General features: G+C 36.5%; 2 protein-coding genes across 2 annotated transcripts in view; both read left to right on the forward strand.

Moving 5' to 3' along the window:
* Nucleotides 1-12,644: 12,644 nt before the first annotated feature.
* Nucleotides 12,645-14,599, forward strand: cxcr4b (chemokine (C-X-C motif), receptor 4b). Its single transcript, XM_067408871.1, has 2 exons — nucleotides 12,645-12,788; nucleotides 13,029-14,599. The coding sequence occupies exons 1-2, from the start codon at nucleotides 12,774-12,776 to the stop codon at nucleotides 14,073-14,075; spliced, it is 1,062 nt and encodes a 353-aa protein (XP_067264972.1). The 5' UTR covers nucleotides 12,645-12,773; the 3' UTR covers nucleotides 14,076-14,599.
* Nucleotides 14,600-17,803: 3,204 nt separating this feature from the next.
* Nucleotides 17,804-22,334, forward strand: part of dars1 (aspartyl-tRNA synthetase 1) — a 37,320-nt gene continuing 32,789 nt past the window's right edge. Inside the window, exon 1 of the mRNA XM_067409427.1 lies at nucleotides 17,804-18,025. Coding sequence (XP_067265528.1) covers nucleotides 18,003-18,025 — 23 coding nt within the window. The 5' untranslated portion in view covers nucleotides 17,804-18,002. The remainder of the gene's footprint in view (nucleotides 18,026-22,334) is intronic.

Raw genomic sequence — 22,334 nt, forward strand, 5'->3', positions numbered from 1 at the left:
CAAAAATGATTCAGACATTTTTTATATTTTGGATATATTTTTACTAGTGGGTGCAGGACAGTTCATTTATGTAAGTGAGGATAGCTAAATAAATTAAACTGTGACACATTATACCCAAAAATGTCTTCATACAGTGGACTACCAGTAAAACTGATATAAATTTGTAACAAAAAATTATTCAGACACTTTGACCTGACCATGTTTTGCTTAAGTGTTATCTGACATAATTAAGATTAATTTTTCGGACACAGTTTAACTCTGAGATCTTGTCATATTTTATTACTATTTTTTAAACTATAGTGAATAAACTGCATTAATAAATGAAATGTTCAGGGTGTCTGAATAAATTTTGGTTTGACTGTACATAAAATATGAATTATGTTGTTTATATAACATTTACACTTTATGTAAACACATTTTGCAAAAAGAACTAAAAATTATTATTTAATATTGCAGCATTGAGTAGGCCTACAAACCTTAGGAAATGTTAAAGCAAAAAGTTGTTCATAATAGTTTGCTCTAACAATGGGCACATGCATATTAAAAGTATGATTTAAAACAGACCTATTTTGAATGGTTTTATGGTTCAGTGTTTTAAGACAGCTAAGGCTTCCCTCATAAATATGAAAAAGGGATTTGGCCTTAGGAACACCTGAGACAAATCAGACAAATCCATCTTCTGCCAGAAGAAATAGGATATGGGTGTCTGAGGGCAAAGACAAAGCGCTCAGAAGTTGGTTGAGCAATAATTTCTGGTGTCAGACATTGAGGACAATAATAGGTGATTCAGTTTGAGTAATGAACTGAAAGCACAGGTGTTGCCATCACCTGGAATGATAACATTGCTTTAATTAACATCAGCCTTGGATGCCAAAAGTATGTTTGCACAAGAAATGCTTTAAGTTCTCAAATTACAGCACATCTGTTAGGAAACAACAGTCAAAATGTACAATTTCTGCAGGAGTTAAAACATTTTTATAAGGCTTGAGTATTTTACCATGACTTCTTCAAAAGACGTGACGAAACCGTGCCAAGGAAATGAAGCAAAATAGTGTCTCATTTTGCATCCTCTATAGAATTTAGTTCCTCTAGACCAGCTGCATCTGTTGATGTATCTTCAAGTCACTTCATCTTGTCAGTTACATATAAAACCAGATGGAAACCACCCCGGGGACGTGGCCCTGCTAATTCAATTAGACAGGCCTCTGCCATAGCCCCAGATATAAGCAGTCAGTGGACACCCTGAAAAATGGCAGATTGATCCCCACTGCCACCCTGAAGGCTCAGAGCCCATGATTGATCAGACATTGATTTGATTTGAAGTGAGAGTGAAGAGCACTTTCTTGGGCTCTAAGTAAGAGGTCTGAACAAGATTCCCCTTGTCAAATTGCCTGCGTCTTGTGAAGTGACTTTGGCTGTGAACAATAGGGGCTTACAGTTGAATGCAATTCAAGCACGATTCAAAACACATTGCTGTGAGTGAGTCAGAACAGAAGAATGTGACATTTTGAGAATTGTACAGCATCCAATATCTGTCTAATTTGAAATAGTACACTTATATCAAGATTTCTGTTCATTTACAGGCCACAATGTGAGGTGTCATGCAACCCAAACTGCATTTTAAACAAATGACTGACATGGTTTTCAAATTATATTTGAGATATCCACCAAACACAATACACATTCTGACTAAAGACCTGTTCACACCAAGGACGATAACTAAGGATAATGATAAAGATGTTGTTATAAAAAAAATCATTCTAAATTTCTCATAGCAAACACCCAGAACAACCTAGCAACCACCCAGAACACCATGGCAACCACACAAATCTCCCTGGCAACATCCTAGCAACCACCCAGAATACCTTAGCAACCACATAGCAACACCCTAGCAACCACACTGAGTACCATAGCAACCTGACATTTTTCATTTGCAACCCAAAGTGCCTTTTAAACAAAATACTGACATGGTTTTCAAATTATATTTGAGATATCCACCAAACACAATACACATTCTGCAAAAAAAATTGGCTGATGAACGATAAATGCTTTAAAGAAGCATTTAAAGGGATGGTTGATTATGATTTCACTTTTTTAACTTTAGTTAGTGTGTAATGTTGCTGTTAGAGCACAAACAACATCTGCAAACTTACTACACTCAAAGTTCAAAGCAAAGGGAGATTTTTTTTTTTTTTTTTTTTTTTTGAAGGAAATCGTTTTTTAAGGACTACAATAAATGGCTGGTAGGGACTACAACTACCTTCTTCCCAGGTTAGTGACATCACCAACCCTAAAATTTACATAAACTCCACCCCCGAGAACATGTGGCCATGTTATTGCAATACAGTTTGTAACACAAATGCAATAGCATGTCATAAAAGCAAGAAGACAACATGACAAGTTATAATCGTAATTAAACTTATACCTGTTCTATCTTCATGCAGCATTCTTGGGCTCTGTAGGATCTTACAACAGTTCCCACATGAGCGATTTATAGATTATCATGACAGAATATGCTAATCAATGACTTTAAGATAGTTATCTCCACATCAGCTACATAAATTCATCAACTAACCGTTCAGAAACATCCGGTTGCATTCTACATGTTGTCACTTCTTCTTGAGTCTCTCCATCATTGTCCGACTCCGGTTTGGACATAAAAGGCTGAACAGTTTCTGACGTTTTCAGTGAGTCTGAGATAATCAGCGCTGCTAACATGAGGTCTTGAAACTCCGCCCTCTTCTTAGAGCAGCAGCGCTCATTTGCATTTAAAGGGACACACACAAAAACACATTTTTGCTCACCCTCAAAAAGTGACAAATTTAACATGCTATAAAAAATGATCTGTGGGGTATTTTGAGCTAAAACTTCACATACACTCTCTGGGGGCATCAGAGACTTATTTTATATCTTGTAAAAGTGGTATTATATGGCACCTTTAATGACAGAACTGTGTGCTTATAATAACATAAGAACATCATTGTGTTATGTGGACGCAAACATATTTATTGTTATAGTTAGCTTTATAGTTATCGTTCTTGGTGTGTACAGGCCTTAACTTGTAATCTAACGTTTGTGATTACTCAAAACACTGTAAAAGGTCAAATTAATATTACATTTTAATTTTGTTATGATTGCCTTGAGGGGGTTCGAGCCTTAATTGACACTGTGTTAAATGTGAACAAACAATGCTTATATCAGGACTATATTTTGGCTTCACGGCAATGTTCTCTGTTTCGCTGTCTGGATTTCTTAATCTCAACAGGTTTTATCGGTGAAGACATCTAAGAATTAACAAGTCATAACAGGAAAAAAGGGAAACTGTGGCCAGAAATACAATACAAAATAAACTAAGAGCCGTTACTTACGAAGACCATGATGCTGGGAGTATATGATTCCCTGTCTGTCCACAGAAAAAGCCAGGAGGCGGAAACTTTAGCCAGGGGGAAAGGGAGTCCTCTGTTTACCTTTCTTGAAACACAAAGCCTCATGGGAATCTCCTTTCAGTTTCAGACTTTGATACTTTAAACATACAAATAACAAGACAGTATTATCTGTTGACATGAGTCATTTATATAGTGTACTTTGAATATAAATGTCAATAGTATAAGAAAATTAAGTGTGTGTATGTGCGTGCCAATGAAAAGTACATAAAATTGTGCAATATACAGTAAATATATTCTAAAAAATATGTGTATCTGTGAGTACATGGCCTCGCACAGCAGTCGCGCGTCAGAATTTGAAGTTCAAACAGTTGAGAAGCCTATAATTATGCCAAAAGGTTCACTGTGTGGCCCATCATTATAGCTTGCAGCCTATGAAATTGAGGAACAAAAACAAGTCATGTTAACAGGTGCTTGTTTTTCATCTCGCTCTCTTTTTCTCTCACCTCCAGACATGAAGCACAGAAAAATTACCATTTGTTTTTAGCTTGCTGCAGGCCATTGCTCTTGTCTCATCTTTCAGGCTTCAAGAAACCAGATCTTGGAGAAAACAGAGAGTGTCGGGATGACTGTGCTGATTATAGGTACTTTGTTTCAGTCTAGTGTTTAAGAAATATCTGCATGTCAGGGTTCTGCATGCTGCAGCAGTTCGTGTGAATGTTCTTTTAATGCATTAAACTATGGTGTTCATGTCGGGGATGCTATGTATCCGTTACTTCTCTCTTTACCAAAAAATGTCCACTCTATCTGTCTGAGATTTAAATAAAATTATAAAAAATATTTATAATATTTAGTATATTTAATATTTAGCAGACTGTTTGCCTCGAAAACAAATATAAAATTTTAATTAAAAATGCAGTTTCAAATATTCAGTATGTTTAATATTTAGTATTTTCTAAAAATGTTAAATCCTAGTAAGTGACTGTATACACTTCCTCCTGGCTTCTAATAGAATATAGTATATAATCTGGAATATAAGAGGATATAGAGGACTTTTTTTTTTTTTTTTTTTAACTGATGTTGAGCTTTCGCTTCACTCTATCTTGACTGACTATCTCAAATATGACTTGACATGAGAGTAATCACCCATCAGTAACCTAATAAATAATAAAAAAACTCAGAATTGCATTGCGGGTGCACTGAACGCTCATTAGCAGCGTGCCTATGTCTCTTCCGTTCATCAATTCATGAGGTCTTATGAGCTGTCATCTGGTGCACCGTCCCTCTTATCTGAGTCAAGTGAAGCAGAATTGAGCAGACCATGTGTTTGATGTGCTCTTTCTCCTCTACTTAAGCCTCTCTGGCCATATGGGTGGATAGAGCAGGGGACACTTGAAAGGGGGCAAAAGGAGTGGCTGCCCCTCAACCCTTCTGTCACAGATAGGCATCGTCCTTTTCTGCTGAATGCACACAATGGGCTGTATTAGCAGTTCAGACACAGGTAGAGCTATAAAAAAAACAGCTGATAAGTCAGTCAAAAATGTAGGTTACAACTGATTTCTTGTTTTGTTTTAGGTCATTTCCCTCTGATAGAATAACAGAAAGAGGGAAGCTGCACCTATGGCCTTTTAAGCAAACAATTGCTTGTAAACCCAGCTAACTGGGAATGTTCTCTGAACTTTGGCTAAGGTTTTCTCAAAGCTATGAACAAACGTTCCAGTAACGTTAATAGAAAGTCCATTCAAAGTTATCTGGTCTTCGATAATGTTCTCAAAACATTAGCACAAAAACATTATTTGTACATCGTTCATGGAATGTTTTCTTTTTTTTTTTTAAATGGATGTTTATCTTAGGACCGGTTCACAGAGAATGCATTTTTGCTGTTAAAAATGTGAGACAAACATTTTAAACTAGGTCTAGAGGCGCAAGTTAGTCTCAGCCTCAGACGTCACGGCCATGGACCATTGGTCTGATGCTTATGGCACACTTAAAGGGTTAGTTCACCCAAAAATGAAAATAATCACCCTCATGCCGTTCCACACCCGTAAGAACTTCGTTCATCTTCGGAACACAAATTAAGATATTTTGGTTGAAATCTGATGACTGTGAGGCCTGCATAGACAGCAATATGACACTTCCTCTCTCAAAATCCATAAAGGTTCTAAAAACATATTTAAATCAGTTCATGAAGCTTCGGGGCATTATGAATCAGCATGCCGAATCAGCAGTTCAGAGCGCCATAGTCACGTGATTTCAGCAGTTTGGCGGTTTGACATGCGATCCGAATTATGATTCAACACGCTGATTCATAACGCTCTGAAGCTTCCTGAAGCTTTGTTTTGAAATCAGCCATCACTATATAAGTCGTCATTTTGTTTTTTTGGCGCACCAAAAATATTCTCGTCGCTTTATAATATTAATATATTGAACCACTGTACTCACATGAACTGATTTAAATATGTTTTTAGTACATTAATGGATCTTGAGAGAGGAAATGTCATTGCTGTCTATGGAGGCCTCACTGAGCCATCGGATTTCAACAAAAATATCATAATTTGTGTTCTGAAGATGAACAAAGGTCTTACGGGTGTGGAACGACATGAGGGTGAGTAATTAATGACAGAATTTTCATTTTTGGATGAACTAACTTTACCTGGAAACCCTTTTTCAATTTTTTGAAGTCATCATCTGGTTAGTTGAATTCTACAGGATGCCCAGGAGACGTGTGTCGCATTCTTTAATGGTCCGCCTGGAAACAAATGCCGTGACGCAAAACCCCCTTGTGGAAGAACAACGCCGTCATGTTTGCAGCTTTGACAATGAACACTTACCAGGATCAACTATGTAAAGTATATGAAGTTTGCGGCTCCACTGTAAACTTGCACAACGTTCTTGAATGAATCATTTATTAGATGCACATCGGCCTGTTATTGTAGAGACATCGGCTTTACATTTTCACACCCCTAAACATGACGCGGAACAAAACGAACTGTGACTGGTTGCGTTACATGTCAGTCAAACGTCCTCTAGGGCGGTACTTGGCCAATGAAAGCTGCAGTAGAGTCTGCCGTCAGTCTGATGGTCTGGCTATGCGAGACTAGACGCAAGTTGACTTAACTTAAGCGCTGTGTTTTTAGATCACAGTATCATGTGCGAGACACTGCAAAAGATGCAAGACACGAGGACAAGTGATTAAAGTAGTTTGTCTAGTGCATGCTTATAATATATGTAATGCATATAATATAGGTAAAAATATGGAAAAGTAGCACAGTGGAATGAAAAAAACGTGTTCAGTATGAGCGGCCTCTATTTTTTTAGGTATGACCTCAGAACCTGGAAATTTAATTCACCACTGGTAAAACCTTTTAAATTTTCCTATGGGGTTTATAATTTTTTTAATTTATGAGTAAAAAAAAGCCTGTGGTAAACATAACTTGACAATTCTTTGATGTTTTTTTCTACAAAGTACACTGCACACACTCACACCCCATGTCTTAGTTAAAAACGTACATTTTTAAAAATAAACTGTTCCAATGAACTTCTTCAAAATTCATGTTTTCGCTATGAGTGTGTGTAATTTACACTGCAGAACAAAGTGTCAAAGTATAGTCAAATTATGTTCTTCACAGGCTTAATTTTACTCATAAATTGAAAACCCCTATTGGAAAATGTCGAAGGAGTGGCGAATTAGACTGCTGGGTTCTGACGTCATACATGCACCACTCTTTTGCTACTTGTTTCAGAATGTTCATAAAACATATTTTCTTAGCTGGGAAGTTAACCATTTAATGGATATATACCCAGCACAACATCTAAATAGCACAACACTGCATTTAGCTAGCAGGCCTACCCTAAGCGAAAGCGTTTTGCAACCTTATGTGGCACACTATCCCATTGGTCACTTTGCTCAGCTTTAGTATTGCACGCTAAACCACAATTTAGTCGTTAGTGAAGGAAGGTAGGAACTTATCGTGGAGGAACAGCAAACACCCTTCCCTTCAGACTCCATTTCATCCAAGAAATGCTTGTGAGACACTGCTGTGGTTTGTTTTGGGCTATGAGCCAATAATGAATATAAATTTCCAGCAACACCCCAAGGGAAGTGTCACCATTTGAAATTTCATTTTACCCAACCTATTTTTTCCTTTTTCATTACCCCTTCGTTTTAAAGTCGTGTCAGGACGTGTGGGCAAAGAAAATGTGTCAGTGATTTTTTTTTCTTTTATGCAAGCCATAGTGCTTCCTGTTGTAAGTCAACACCACAGATCAGGCACCCACTCGAAGCTCATGGTACAACATGTGACTGCCTGTTTTACATGGTTTCACTCTCACTCACGTGTTAACAAAATGTAGCAAAACCGCCAAAATGAGAGTCAACATTACTCATTACAAACGGAATTCATCTGAGTAGTAGTAGTGTTCAAAATCGACTTCAAACTTTGTGTCAAGCCTGCCTAACAAATTCTCCAGTTAAAAAATTGCCCTCTCCTCTTATTTCAAAGCTCAAAACCATGACCTAATGCTATAAGAGGAAGAGCTTTCAAAAACTCAATAAGTCTACCCACACCCAAGTAGGAAGCATAAAAAGGTGCCTTTCATAGATAAGGCAAACCTTTGTCCTTAAAAATGTCCATTGTTCAATCATAAGACTTTCCTTCAACAGTCTTTAAAATTAAGACATTTCCTAATCATTTCTATGATATAGGCTTAGAGCTGTCAAAGTGCATCTTGAATGTTTCAGTGTTATGGATGCAAAAGGACTGGATTTTTTCCCCCAACACACACCTAAATTGAGAAACTTTATGATATATGAGTAACACTATCATTTAGCGATGAAAGATGAAAAATATTCCAGACGGGAACATGAATGGGCAAATCTTATCATGTCATCCCCCTGGTCATGTTTCGCTTGCTCTTGTTGAGGGGAGGTGGGTGAAAAATATGCAGAACACAACCATAAAGATGCTGGAATGAATTAGGCAACATCCATTCGACATGTACCATTATCAAATATCCCAAAGCAGAAACATAAGCACCATAGAAAGCATGGTATTGATGTGTTTTCCAGCTCACAAAAAAAAGCCCTTCAGCTATTTTCTTACTGATATAAATGATGTGCCTTCTCAGAACAAATACATGAATGTTGAACCCATTCTTGATCTTAAACAGAGTTTTTAGAAACCTGTTTTGCATATAGAGCTACTTAATTCAAATTTATCTAATTAAAAAGTTGCTAGTGTTTTATTCCCTTGAAATAACCAAAAGTGGATCATTAATTTCTTTTGTGCAAATGAATAATTTCGGTACTGTAATCATGTGATATTTCCCTGTTAAATCTGTATTTAAAATTAAGTGCAAATTTGACTTTTAAATGTTAAAAAACAAACAGGTTGACAAAATGCAAATCAACCTACCTGCTTAAGGTTTTCAATGTCAGATCAAAGCAGAATAAGAACACACACAAAAAAAAATCAACAGTCTCCACACAAACAGCTGGGTTGTAATTACTGGAAACCCCCTAGCTCTGAATTTCATGATTAATTATGTATCATTGCGTATTTTCCAAAAAGCCCTATCTTATGAACCAGAGCTGATCCTTCAGCCTTCATATTATTATGTATGTGATCCTTTGCAAGCTTGCTGATGGCCATGAATGAGTTGTGGCTGCAAAACAAGCATTGTTTACTCTCTGGAGGCTTTACACATTTCGCTCTTTATCTCTGCTGCATTCTTTTACCTTATTTCCATGCTCATTCCCTGCTCCTTAGCTCCCTTGCCGCTCTTCACACTTTATATTTGAATTCTAAACAGCACACGGATCCTTTGTATTCTGGGTACAGATGGCGTATACAGACAGATTGTGTTTAGTGCTCTCAGGACAGGGTATCTTAGATTTCACAGGGGGGATTCTAGCTCTGGTTAGCGAAACACATCCTCCTGACCTGACCCTCGCTCATATAATTGAAAGAAAACAAAATGAGGAGGCAATGCCAAGTTAATAATTCAGACTGAAACGACCTGCCAAAACTTGTTTTAATTCAGTGGTGGAGTTTGAGTCTAAATCTGATTTAAAAAATCTGCTTTTATATTTTTTCCCCCCCATGAAAATTATATCACATTAAAGAGATAGTTCACCCAAAAATGAAAATTCTGTCATCGTTTACTCACCCTCAAGTTGTTCCAAACCTGTATGAATTTCTTTCTTCTGCTGAACACAAAAGATGATATTTTGATGAATGTTGGAAACCAAACAGTTGATGGACCCCATTGACTTCCATAGTATTTTTCCCCAATGGGGCCCATCAACTGTTTGATGAAAATAAGGCATTAGGCATACCTTTGCTGAGTGATTTATTTCATCAGCTAAAAGAAAGCTATAAGTGTCTGAACTGTAACGTATGTAGGATCAAGTGTTATTGTTATAGGACAAAGTTACATGATCCTTAAGAAAAAAGTGCATAAAAATTCTCTCATGTCTTCATCTGTCAGCGAACACTTTTACATGTACTTGTATTTTTCCTGAGTCACCTTCATTCGTATCCATTACTCACCAGAGGCCCATGCTGTTGATGTTTCACAGTAACACAATGGATGGAGGAATTCCATCTGTACGGTCCACAGGGCTCTAACCTAGTGAGAGGACAGACGTAACAACAAACACTGAAGGAACATAAGTTGACTGCGTGGCAAAGACGTTACTCAAAAATGAAATGAATAAACCACTTAAACGTCTCATGTTTCAAAGAAATACGATTCTGTCAGGGCTCACATTTAGTAGAGTCGCAGAGAGTTTGGATCTGTCATTACATGTTAGTCTAGGCATATGATGAAGGTGACTGTGTGACCTTCTTCTTTCATCACTCATGGTTCCTTTAACAATCAGAGTTCTACACGAAACAAATTGCAAAGAGGACCAGAGGAGACCTGTCGTATAGTAAATCACACTACAAAGCCTAAAGCGAACACAAGTAACGGCCTTCACACTGTTCTTCACCCGAGTAACACGATGTGATCGTAAACAAAACTGCTGGGATGTCTGGGAGGACATTTTAGGTGGTGGGAAATTTTTTTATTAATATGTGGGGGGCAAGTCAGATGGTCTTTTAAGGCAAATAAACCCTGACAGGGATTTTGGGACCCCCGACACAGAACAGAGGGGCTTGTATTGTCCTTAAGGGTATTACTTTGCGATAACGACCTGCTGACTGCTCATTATCAGCTATTTAGAAATAAATACATACACTGACATCAAATATTAATTTGAATATAAAATAATTCTTAAAATTGTATAATAATAAAAAACTTCCTTGCAGGGAGAGTTCACCCAAAAATGTAATTTCTGTCATCATTTACTCACCCTCAAGTTGTTCCAAACCTGTGTCAGTTTATTTCTTCTGCTGAACAACAAAAGAAGATATTTTGAAGAATAACCAAACAGTTGATGAACCCCATTGACTTCCATAGTATAGCGGGGGAAAAAGATACTATGGAAGTCATTGGGGTTCATCAACTGTTTGGTTTCCTACATTCTTCAAAAATATTTTCTTTTGTTGTTCAGCAAAAGAAAGAAATTCGAACAGGTTTGGAACAACTTGAGGGTGAATAAATGATGACAGAAATTACATTTTTGGGTGAACTCTCCCTTTAATGCATTTAAATAAATATACAATCTTAAAGGGTTATTTCACCCAAAAATTCTGTCATTTATTACTTACCCTCATGCCGTTCCACACCCGTAAGACCTTCGTTAATCTTCAGAACACAAATTAAGATATTTTAGTTGAAATCTGATGGCTCAGTGAGGCCTCCATAAGAAGCAACGTCATTTCCTCTCTCAAGATCCATTAATGTACTAAAAACATATTTAAATCAGTTCATGTGAGTACAGTGGTTCAATATTAATATTATAAAGCGACGAGAATATTTTTGGAGTGCCAAAAAAAACAAAATAACGACTTATTTAGTGATGGCCGATTTCAAAACACTGCTTCAGGAAGCTTCGGAGCACAGATGAAATTCTGTAAATGAGAAAAAATGTAAATTCTGTCATCATTTATTCACCCTCAAGTTGTTCCAAACCTGTTTGAATTTCTTTCTTCTGCTGAACAACAAAAGAAAATATTTTTGGGTGAACTAACCCTTTAAAAATGCTGGGTTAAAAACAACTCATGTTGAGTTGAAAATAGACAAACCCACCAACTGGGTTGTTTTAACCAGTCGGATAGGTTAAATGTTTGCCCAACCTGCTGGATAGTTTTATTTAACTCAACTGTTTAAAAATTACTGTATCGCTTGCATAAAATGTAAAACCCAAAGTATGTTGGAAATTAACATTAATTAATATGTTTAATAAATGAACATTTATTAATAAGTTTAATGAATAATAATTACATATTTATTAAATTGCTTATTAATAAATGTTCATCTTTTGATTATTATTGTTGCCTTGTCTGATTTTTTAATTTCCAACCTATTTTGGGTTCATTTTAAAGCTAGCCATATAGTGATTTTTAATCTATCTATCTATCTATCTATCTATCTATCATCTATCTATCTATCTATCTATCTATCTATCTATCTATCTATCTATCTATCTATCTATCTATCTATCTATCTATCTATCTATCTATCTATCTATCTATCTATCTATCTATCTATCTATCTATCTATCTATCTATCTATCTATCTATTTGTGCGATAAGGGGTAATTTTCAAGGAGGTTTTAGACAATACCTCACATTGGCAACAATGTATTATAAGAAGGGAAGATGCAAGGTTCCTAGGTGTGCAGGAACACCCAAAGTGATGTGCAAAAATTGTAACATACACCACTATTTCACAGCAGAGAAGAAGTGCTTTGTGAAGTTTCGTACGGAATGAAATCTTATTACATGAAGTACATTATATGGCACAGCGCACTACATGATACAGACATATGCATGTATCAAATTCAATATATCAATGTCTTTCAAGTGTTTTTCCCTTTTTACTTAATGATTTCTTTAATTTTATTTATTTATTTATTTTATTTTGATTATCATTTTCTCAAAAAAAAAAAATTTTAATCAATAAAATGTTCCCAAATGAACCAAAAAATTATGTGGAATATTTTTTTTTTTTTTTTCATGTGCCATCAACGTGTGCAGTAGAGGGTTAAGTTTATGTAATAATTAGAGGCAGCGTGCATTCATACACTTCTCACATTCTGAGCTGGATGGGAGCGCTGTTGCTCCGCCTGCGTCATGACCCCGCCTTCTTGAATAATATAAAGGGGCGGGTCAGGCTTTAAGGAGGACTGTTTAAATGCTGCTGCAGGAGATCCGTTGGCGTTGACTCAAGTGTGTATGTGGAGACGTTTGCCCGGTATTTGCGCTCACCTGTTTTAACAAGATGGACTTTTACGATGTAAGTTGTTTTAAGATAAATGTGAAACGCTCTGTAGTCTAATATATGATAAAATACTTATTAATAAGGCTTGGTCTGTTGTTTATGTTTATCACGTTTGGTTTACTACTCAGGTTTTGCGTGGTTTTAAAAAGTTTTTAAAAAATAAATTATGTGTATATTTTTTTTCCCATTGCTATTTTTAATGTCAACAACATGTTGCTTATGTGAAATTAATCAATATAATGTTATTTTCTGCAGCACATCATTTTAGACAACAGCTCAGACTCCGGGTCTGGGGACTTTGATGATTTTGAACTCTGTGATCTCAGGGACAATGATGACTTCCCAAAGATCTTCCTCCCTACCGTATATGGGATTATATTTGTCCTGGGAATCATTGGCAATGGACTTGTGGTGCTTGTGATGGGCTTCCAAAAGAAGTCGAAGAACATGACAGACAAGTACAGGTTGCACCTCTCCATCGCCGACCTCCTGTTTGTCCTCACTCTGCCCTTTTGGGCTGTGGATGCGGCCAGCGGATGGCATTTTGGGGGATTTCTGTGTGTCACAGTCAACATGATCTACACGCTGAATTTGTACAGCAGCGTGCTGATCCTGGCCTTCATCAGCCTGGATCGATATCTGGCCGTCGTTCGCGCCAGAAACAGCCAAAACATCAGGAGAACGCTTGCAGAAAAGGTGATCTACCTCGTAGTTTGGCTCCCAGCGACCCTACTCACCGTGCCCGATCTGGTCTTCGCCAAAGTCCACGATACGGGCATGAATACGATCTGCGAGCTCACCTACCCGCAGCGGGGGAACATGGTGTGGAAGGCTTATTTTCGCTTCCAGCACATCATCTTTGGCTTTTTGCTGCCTGGTCTGATCATTCTGACCTGTTACTTGATCATCATCTTAAAACTGTCCAAGAACTCCAAGGGTCAGGTCCTGAAGAGGAAGGCGCTAAAGACGACCATCATCCTCATCCTCTGCTTCTTCACCTGCTGGTTGCCTTACCATGCCGGCATCCTGGTGGACACTCTGGTGACACTAAACATCATATCTCACAGCTGTTTTCTGGAACAGGGGCTGGAGAAATGGATCTTCTTTACTGAGGCACTGGCGTACTTCCACTGCTGTCTCAACCCCATCCTTTATGCTTTCCTCGGAGTCAGGTTCAAAAAATCTGCCCGTAGCGCTCTGAGCATCAGCAGCAGATCGAGTCTCAAGATGTTGACCAAGAAAAGAGGCCCTATATCATCAGTATCTACTGAGTCCGAGTCATCCAGTGTGATGTCCAGTTAATGGACACTTTTGTACAGAAAACTTTCCGACATGGATGACTAAGCTTTTAATATTTTTTTTTTTTTAAACGGACTTTACTACACTTTTTGTACATTGTGAACTCCTTATTGTGTTGATTGTTATTTTGTAAGACTTTTGTTTATATTCAGCTACTTAAATTAATCTTTTTAAATGTTTGTACTTTTTCTTAGTACTTTTATTGCTGGACCTAAAGGCAGAGTCTGTATGCTTGCAGAAGTTCTTATAAGGAAATGTTGCATAGTCTTTTGTCTGATTCAGAATGCGTTGTGTAAATTATTTGTACATAGTTCATTGTTTGCCATTGTGTGTGTGTGTGTGTGTGTGTGTGTGTGTGTGTGTGTGTGTGTGTGCACTTAGCTTTTCCTTTTTCCCCCATAAGCTTTCTGATATTTATTTAAATGGTAGCTCACACTGTAAAAATGTTTTAAAAAAGGAGTTTTAATTGTCACAATTGTTGCATTTTGACTGCTATTTCATAATAAAACATAAAAACTTTTAATGAGGTCTGACAGTGTCGTCTTGCATCTCTCCAGTGGCCATACCCAAACACACACACACACACACACACACACACACCCACACCCCTCTACCCCCAATCTCTCTGTGGGGGTGGGGTAGAGCTGAAGGTCTGTCAAGTTACCAAAACAAAAGCTCCACCTGATCTCCCGCTGAACAGAATGGCTGAGGAGAGGGTCTGTAATTTTAAGAACATCTGTGTTCTTTAGCGTTTTAAGCAACTGCTGATACAAGACACCCATCAACCTACAAAGGGACAGAATTGGCTTTCCTTTGGGATTTCTGTTGTTGTATCAGATAACAAGCAAAAGAAGTTAATTAGGTAGTTTGAAGGTGTAAAGAGTGAAATTACAAAATCTGCAGAATGCAAATCTCACAAAACCTTCCAAAAAATGTCCCACAAATCAAAAGATAAAATATTAAGACATTGTGTTTTATATAAAGAAGTTTAGGACAATTAAATATATTTTATCCTTCACTTCTTATTATTGCAACATGTTTCAGCTTTATTATAGATATTATTTTTACTAATGATTCTAATCAGTGTGATGCGGTAATTACTTATATTAAAGATAAAAAATACTATAAATTAACAATATTTTAAATAAAAATACAATATATAAAAAAAAAAATCACATTACATTAATGAAAATAAATATGGATTTTTTTTACTCTAATGAGAATGGGGTGCTTGCTGTCATGAAAATTATATCACAATGGAAAAATCTTAAAAGCTACTTTTCATATGCCAAAATAAATAAGAAATTCCCATTCGTGAATGATGAAAAAATTATTTTGTCATCAAATATTAATGGGAATTTTTCTTCTTTCTTAAGATTCACCTAATTACTGTTATTACTGTATGAACCCACACACTTTTGACCTCTGTTTGCAATGCAAATATATCAGTCATCAAGTTGTGTTCTATTGTTAGATGAACAATAATCAGGTTCAGAAGCAAGTTAGCCGACCTTAAGTACCTATCAACCATAGAGGCAGAACATTGATATTCACAAAGGTTTGCATTGTAATGACCGAACTCATGTTTAATACAGTGGGTTAAAATTACCATTTCTAAAGAGTCCAATGAGGTGTGAAGTACCCTGTATCAAGTCTCTAAGGTTTATGGTTATTTTTCACTGTCTGCTCTCACAGTAAGAGGCCAGTAAAAATAGAGCATTCGGTGCTGCATTTTGTTCATTTGGAAATGTCCTGGAATGGTTCTGTCATTAGCATGAGAGCTGTTCTCAAAAGCCACGGCACACCATTAACACTCCACTGAGCTCAGCTGGGCCATCTCTAAACTGCCATTTGAAAAGAGAACAACCAAAAGGAGCTTCTGGGAATCTAATGGGAAAACCCTATTAGCAAACCCCACTCAACTCAGACCAGCCAAGCACATCACAGGTCAAAAACAGATGTTAAGTTCATCTAAACACTCAAAACACACTGAGCCTAACATTTTAAAAGAAAATTGCAAAAGATCATTTTTAATTCATTTTTACAAAAATGTGAAATAAATAACATTCAGTAAAATAATTCGACAAATAGGCTACCTGTGTACATATGCAATGTCATTTTTAAAGCTCCTTTAATTGCCAGAAATGTTTATTTAGATCTGTAAAAAAGCTGTAAAGGGAGTCTTATTGCACACAAGGCTGATTAGACTGTATTTCCCATTCTTGCCATTAACTTATTATTACATTTACATTGTTTTGGCTGGGAGATCAGGAAGGCAGCTTCCTGTATCAGGACCTCCTGTGACCAATAGCTGTTGAAAGACTTTATAGCCCTATAACACAACCGAATAGACCTAACAGAAGTGGTTGTCTGTAACTCAAGAGAAAGGGTGTTTTAAGGTTACTGATTGTCGGATTAATTATGATCGTGGTGATGTAATGTAAAATATCACACACACACACACACACACACACACACACACACACACACACACACACACACACACACACGTGTGGTCCTGGTTAACCCCACGTCATGGGGACAAAATGAACCCACAAAGATGGCATCTCTGAAATCCTCATCCTTACGGGGACATGTTTTGGTCCCCATGAGGAAAACAGCTTATAAATCATACTAATGATGTTTTCTGTGATTGCTAGGTTTAGGGTTAGGGGATAAAACATATAGTTTATATAGTATAAAAATCATTATGTATATGGAAAATCCCCAAAAAGCCCAACATGTTTTGGGTAAGGAGCAAGAGATTGCATTGTGCCAATGAATGTCCTGAAGAAGATAGATACACACACACACTTGTATATCTATCTTTTAGATGACATTCATTGACAGGATGCAATAACGTTGCTCATAACGTTGGGTTTTATGGGGACTTTCCATAGACATAATGGTTTTTATACTATATAAACTGTATATTTTATCCCCTAACCCTAAATCTAGCCATCACAGGAAACAACATTAGTATGATTTATAAGCTGTTTTCCTCATGGGGACCAAAACATGTCCCCGTAAGGATGAGGATTTCAGAGATTGCCATCTTTTTGGGTTCATTTTGTCAACATGACATAACCAGGACCATACACACACACACACACACACACACACACACACACACACACACACACACATACACTTGTATATCTATCTTTTTGAAGACATTCATCGACAGGATGCAATGTCTAACTCCTTACCCTAGCCTTGCCCATAACATGTTGGGTTTTATGGGGACTTTCCATAGACATAATGGTTTTTATACTATATAAACTATATGTTTTATCCCCTAACCCTAAACCTAGCCATCACAAAAAAACATCATTAGTATGATTCATAAACTGTTTTCCTCGTCGGGACCAAAACATGTCCCCATAAGGACAATGATTTCAGATATTGCTATCTTTGTGGGTTGTTTTTGTCCCTATAACATAGGGTTAACGGCTCTCTGGGGTTAACCAGGACCGACCACACCCACATCCTCTCCACTCCACTCCACACACACACACACACACACACACGCACATGCACACACACCTTGTACAGTTACATATAGTACATATATAGGATCCTCTAGCGTACATATATGCACATATTAACTCTAAATAATCAAAGAATGTCGTTTTTTTATGCCGTACAGAATGTTATATATCACTTCTATTTTATTTGGACGAAATAAGGAGCTCTAAAGAGGACAAATTGCACTGAGAGCGCGTGCGGATTAAACAGTACCTAGGAACCTTTAATGTGGAAACGTGTTCTACACGGATTAGCGAGGGTGTTGTGAATGTGTAACAGCAAAACACTTCCATCTCTTTTCCACATGTCCAGCGTTCCCAGTGGCTGTCATTGCACATCAACACAGCTGAAATTTTAAATATCCAGTGCTTTTTTTTCACTACATCCGATCAGAGCTGAAATATGACTAAAGAAAATGTGCAAGGGTGAGAATCCAATCTCATTGTTTTCTTCGGATGATGTTTAGTATTTATGGTCGGGCATTCATTAGCTTGCCTTGCTGCTAGCTCAGTCTAATAGTTGCAGCTGATTGCATCAGCAGTTTAGAGATCTTCGAGATAGTTTTCTTTAAAAAAAAATATATTGTCAGTTGGAGTTAGACAGCAGATTAGAAATTCTAGAAAATATTTTTGCAACAGTGGTAACTTTTAGGTGTGAAGTATCTTGTCTTAATAACTTAGTTGGGGATATATATAGAAGAATAAACTCCATTCTCCAGTCTTCAGTGTCACACGATCCTCCAGAAATCATTCTAATATGCTGCTCAAGAAACATTCCTTATTATCAATGCTGAAAACTGTTGTGCTGCTTAATGTTTTTGTGCAAACCTTGACACATATTTCGGGATTCTTTGATGAATAGCAAGAAGAAAGAACAACATTTAACGTTAAATCTAATGTAACATTACAAATGCTTTTACTTTCACTTTAATGCATAAATTTAATATATCCTTGCTGAATAAAGTATTCATTTCTTTAATAAAAAAAAAAAAAAAAAAAATCGCACTGACCCCAGACGTTTAAACGGTAGTTTATATTTTATAAAAAGAACAATGGTAACACTTTACAATAAGGTTCATTAGTTAACATTAGTTATCTTACATTAGCTAACATGAACTAATAATGCACTTAATAATCTTTGTTAATGTTAATTTCAACATTTACTAATACATTATTAAAATCTTGTTAACATTAGGTAATGCATTGTGAACTAACATGAACAAACAACGAACTGTATTTTCATCGTTAAAAAAAGATTAGTAAATACAGTAACAAATGTATTGCTCATGGTTAGTTCATGTTAGTTAATGCACTAACTAATGTTTAACTAATGAACATTATTGTAAAGTGTTACCAGAATAACGAATGTGCAATTTATATAATATCAAGTTGGAAAATCATAGAAATTTATTGATTGAAAAAGTTTTGTAACCCAGTGTGACCTAATTTTTCTTTTCAGAAAACAAAGTGAAAGTGGAAGAACCAGTTCTTTTGTTGTTGTTGTTTTTTTCCCCACAGAAATGTAATTGCAAACTGCAAATACATTGATCTTTTCATTTTAATTTGAATTTTTTAATCTATAATAATTATAGATTATTTCTGAAATAATGCTATGCTGTTCCCAAAGCAGAGTTACATGAACAATACCGTTTATGGTTTAATATATAATCCATAATTTGATGAGTCATATGATAACAGCTGCTGTCTGAGGCAGTGTGGAGGGCATTTCAAAGCTCCACCCTTATTTTTATATCCCTGCTCTGCCCCGGGTCTTGTGTTTCTGTGTAAATACATAACCCCAAATCTGGCACTGGCCTTTAATTATCGGCAGCCTTCTCATTCTCTTCTATCTGCCCCAGTGCTTCCAATTTCCTCTTAGCAGAAATTGCTGTGATGCTTTGGGGGACCGTCATCCGTGAATTCCTTTGAAAACTGCTCCATGCTGCTCATACCTTCACCGTGGCCCTTCATGTCCTCCGCTGCGTTACGTGCTAATGCATATTAATGCAGAGGGGGGAGTGGGGTTGTTTATTGCCCACTTTGGCAGGGTTGAGGCCTCAGCGGTGCCTGCGGCTGGACCATTGATGCCTTGTTGGCAGCGATAGCGCTTGGAAAGACATTCACAGATCCATTTTGTTTAAACTCCTGCAGCACTGTGTGTGTACAGGCACTTGATCCTGTGTTGCCTGAGGGCTGCCATATGGTCGCCTGCCCGGATTCTGCTGTTTTTGGGGGTTCTTTGTAGATCAGAGTTGGATAAAGAACAAGACTATGCAATTGATTCATAGTTTTGTTCTGTTGTTTGGAGCAATTAGTGTAATAAAAATTCTGTTAAATGTCTGGAGGTGGAGCGTGGGCTTGTCCTGCTCATATTGTTGACCACCTGTTACTCTTGTGGTTTCAAATTAAATGGTGCCATTCATTGCAATGCCATATTTAACATCCTTAGAGAGAGAACAGAATTTAAATTTAGCAAATGAGTGATTAGTAACGGGTGTGTTTAAAGCGGTTGGTTGGTCCTGTTAACCGGGAACCATGTGTTATGTAGAGAGTTTAAAATGGTAATAGAGATCACAGGGGCATGTCATTTCCTTTAGCCTATGCCCTGTGATCGGTTCCCGTATTGTTGGGGTTTCAGTGTAATCGTGTTTGTTTTAAATAACTGTTGTACTGCTTGGTAATCCATCTATGTCATATTAACTAATGATGGATGGGTGGTAGTGTTGGTAAATGTTGGACTCACTTGGTTAATGGACTTGGTCAGCCAAGTGTCCAAACTAACATAATGACCCAAGGACTCTTGTTGTAATGCCAATAATGAAACTAATTTCAGAATAATTGATTTAATTTTTATGCAAAGACCAACATTATCTAAATAAGTGTTTTTTTTTGTTTTTTTTTTGTTTTTTAAAAGCTTATTTCTCATTGTATAATCATTTAGAGGAAATAAGTTATTGTCTGTTTTTTTTAACTATAGCCAATGCTAAAATACAGAGCAGAGTGTCCAATGTCCAGTATATGTAATGTAATTTAATAATAGTGAATGAAATGCCCAGAAAAAAATAAGATGGTGTTTTTTTATTATATATTCTCATTTTCTCACAAATTTCAGAAGTTTGCGGTCTGTTTTTAAAATGTCTCTTATGCTCACCAAGGTGCCGTTTATTTAATCATAAATAATGTAATATTTTGAAATAATATTACAATTGAAAATAACTGTTTTCTATTGTAATATTTTTTTTTAAATGTATTTTTCCCTCTGATGGCAAAGCTGAATGCTAAAAACAGTAGTACTGATTATTTTTATTTATTTATTTTTATTTTTTGGAAACCATGATATTTGTTTTTTAGGATCAGAAGTTCTAAAGAACAGCATTTATTTGATATAGATTTTTTTTTTTTTTGTAACATAAATGTCTAACTGTCACTTTTGACAGTTTAATGCATCCTTAATGAATAAATGTGTTAAAGGGTTAGTTCACCCAAAAATGAAAATTATGTAATTTATTGCTCACCCTCATGTCGTTCCACACCTGTAAGACCTTTGTTCATCTTCAGAACACAAATTAAGATATTTTTGATGAAATCAGATTGCTCAGTGAGGCCTGCATTGCCAGCAATGTCACTGAACCTCTCAAAATCCAAAAAGGTACTAAAAACATTTAAATCAGTTCAAGTGAGTAATGTGTCCTGTGGTTTAACCTTAATATTATAAAGCAATGAGAATACTTTTTGTGCACCAAAAAACCCAAAATAACTATAATTCAACAATATCTAGTGATGGACGATTTCAAAACACTGCTTCATGAAGCTTCTGTTTTGAATCAATTGTTCAGAGTGCCAAAGTCACGTGATTTCAGCAGTTTGATACGTGATCCAAATCACTGATTCGAAACAAAAGATTCATAAAGCTTCAAAGCAGTGTTTTGAAATCGTCCATCACTAGATACGTTGTTGGACCGTTGTTGGACAGTTGTTATTTTGATTCTTTGGCACACAAAAAGTATTCTCATCCCTTTGTAATATTAAGGTAGAACCACTGAACTCAAATGAACTGTTTTAAATATGTTTTGAGTACCTTTCCTAGGTTCGGTGACATTGCTGGCAATAGAGGCCTCACTGAGCCATCGGATTTCATCAAAAATATCTTAATTTTTGTTCTGAAGATGAACGAAGGACTTACGAGTGTAGAACAACATGAGGGTGAGGAATTAATGACATTATTTATTATTTTTTGGGTGAACTAACCCTTTAATTTCTTTAAAAAAAACTTACATGTGAATAAGAGACCTGACAGTACCAAAAAAAGTGTTTTTGGACACACACGTACCATGTAAATATATAGTATGGTAATTATCCAGTATAATCTGACACCACAGCATCTTTTTAACGACTATTAGCCATGTAACTATTTGCAGATGTGATCATTTGGGCAAATATGAACTGAAGAATCAGTCTTGCCAATATGAATCAAATAAAAATCACCATTATTCCACTCAGGCCTACTCATTCCCACCCTCAACCATTATATTGGTCCATTGTTACAGTACGGGACAGTCATATCGCGTGAGTGATATTACATGTGTGTTACTGTAGTCAGACATCACATTTCCTGTACTGCTATAACTGGACTACCTAGACCACAGGAGCACAAACAAGCAAACATTACTGATGAAAGTCTAATTTAGCCTATGTTGTTTTTTTGGACCCGCTGAAACAATAGATGAAAGACACA

Source organism: Chanodichthys erythropterus, chromosome 14 (assembly GCF_024489055.1).
Source record: "Chanodichthys erythropterus isolate Z2021 chromosome 14, ASM2448905v1, whole genome shotgun sequence".
Taxonomy (NCBI): Eukaryota; Metazoa; Chordata; class Actinopteri; order Cypriniformes; family Xenocyprididae; genus Chanodichthys; species Chanodichthys erythropterus.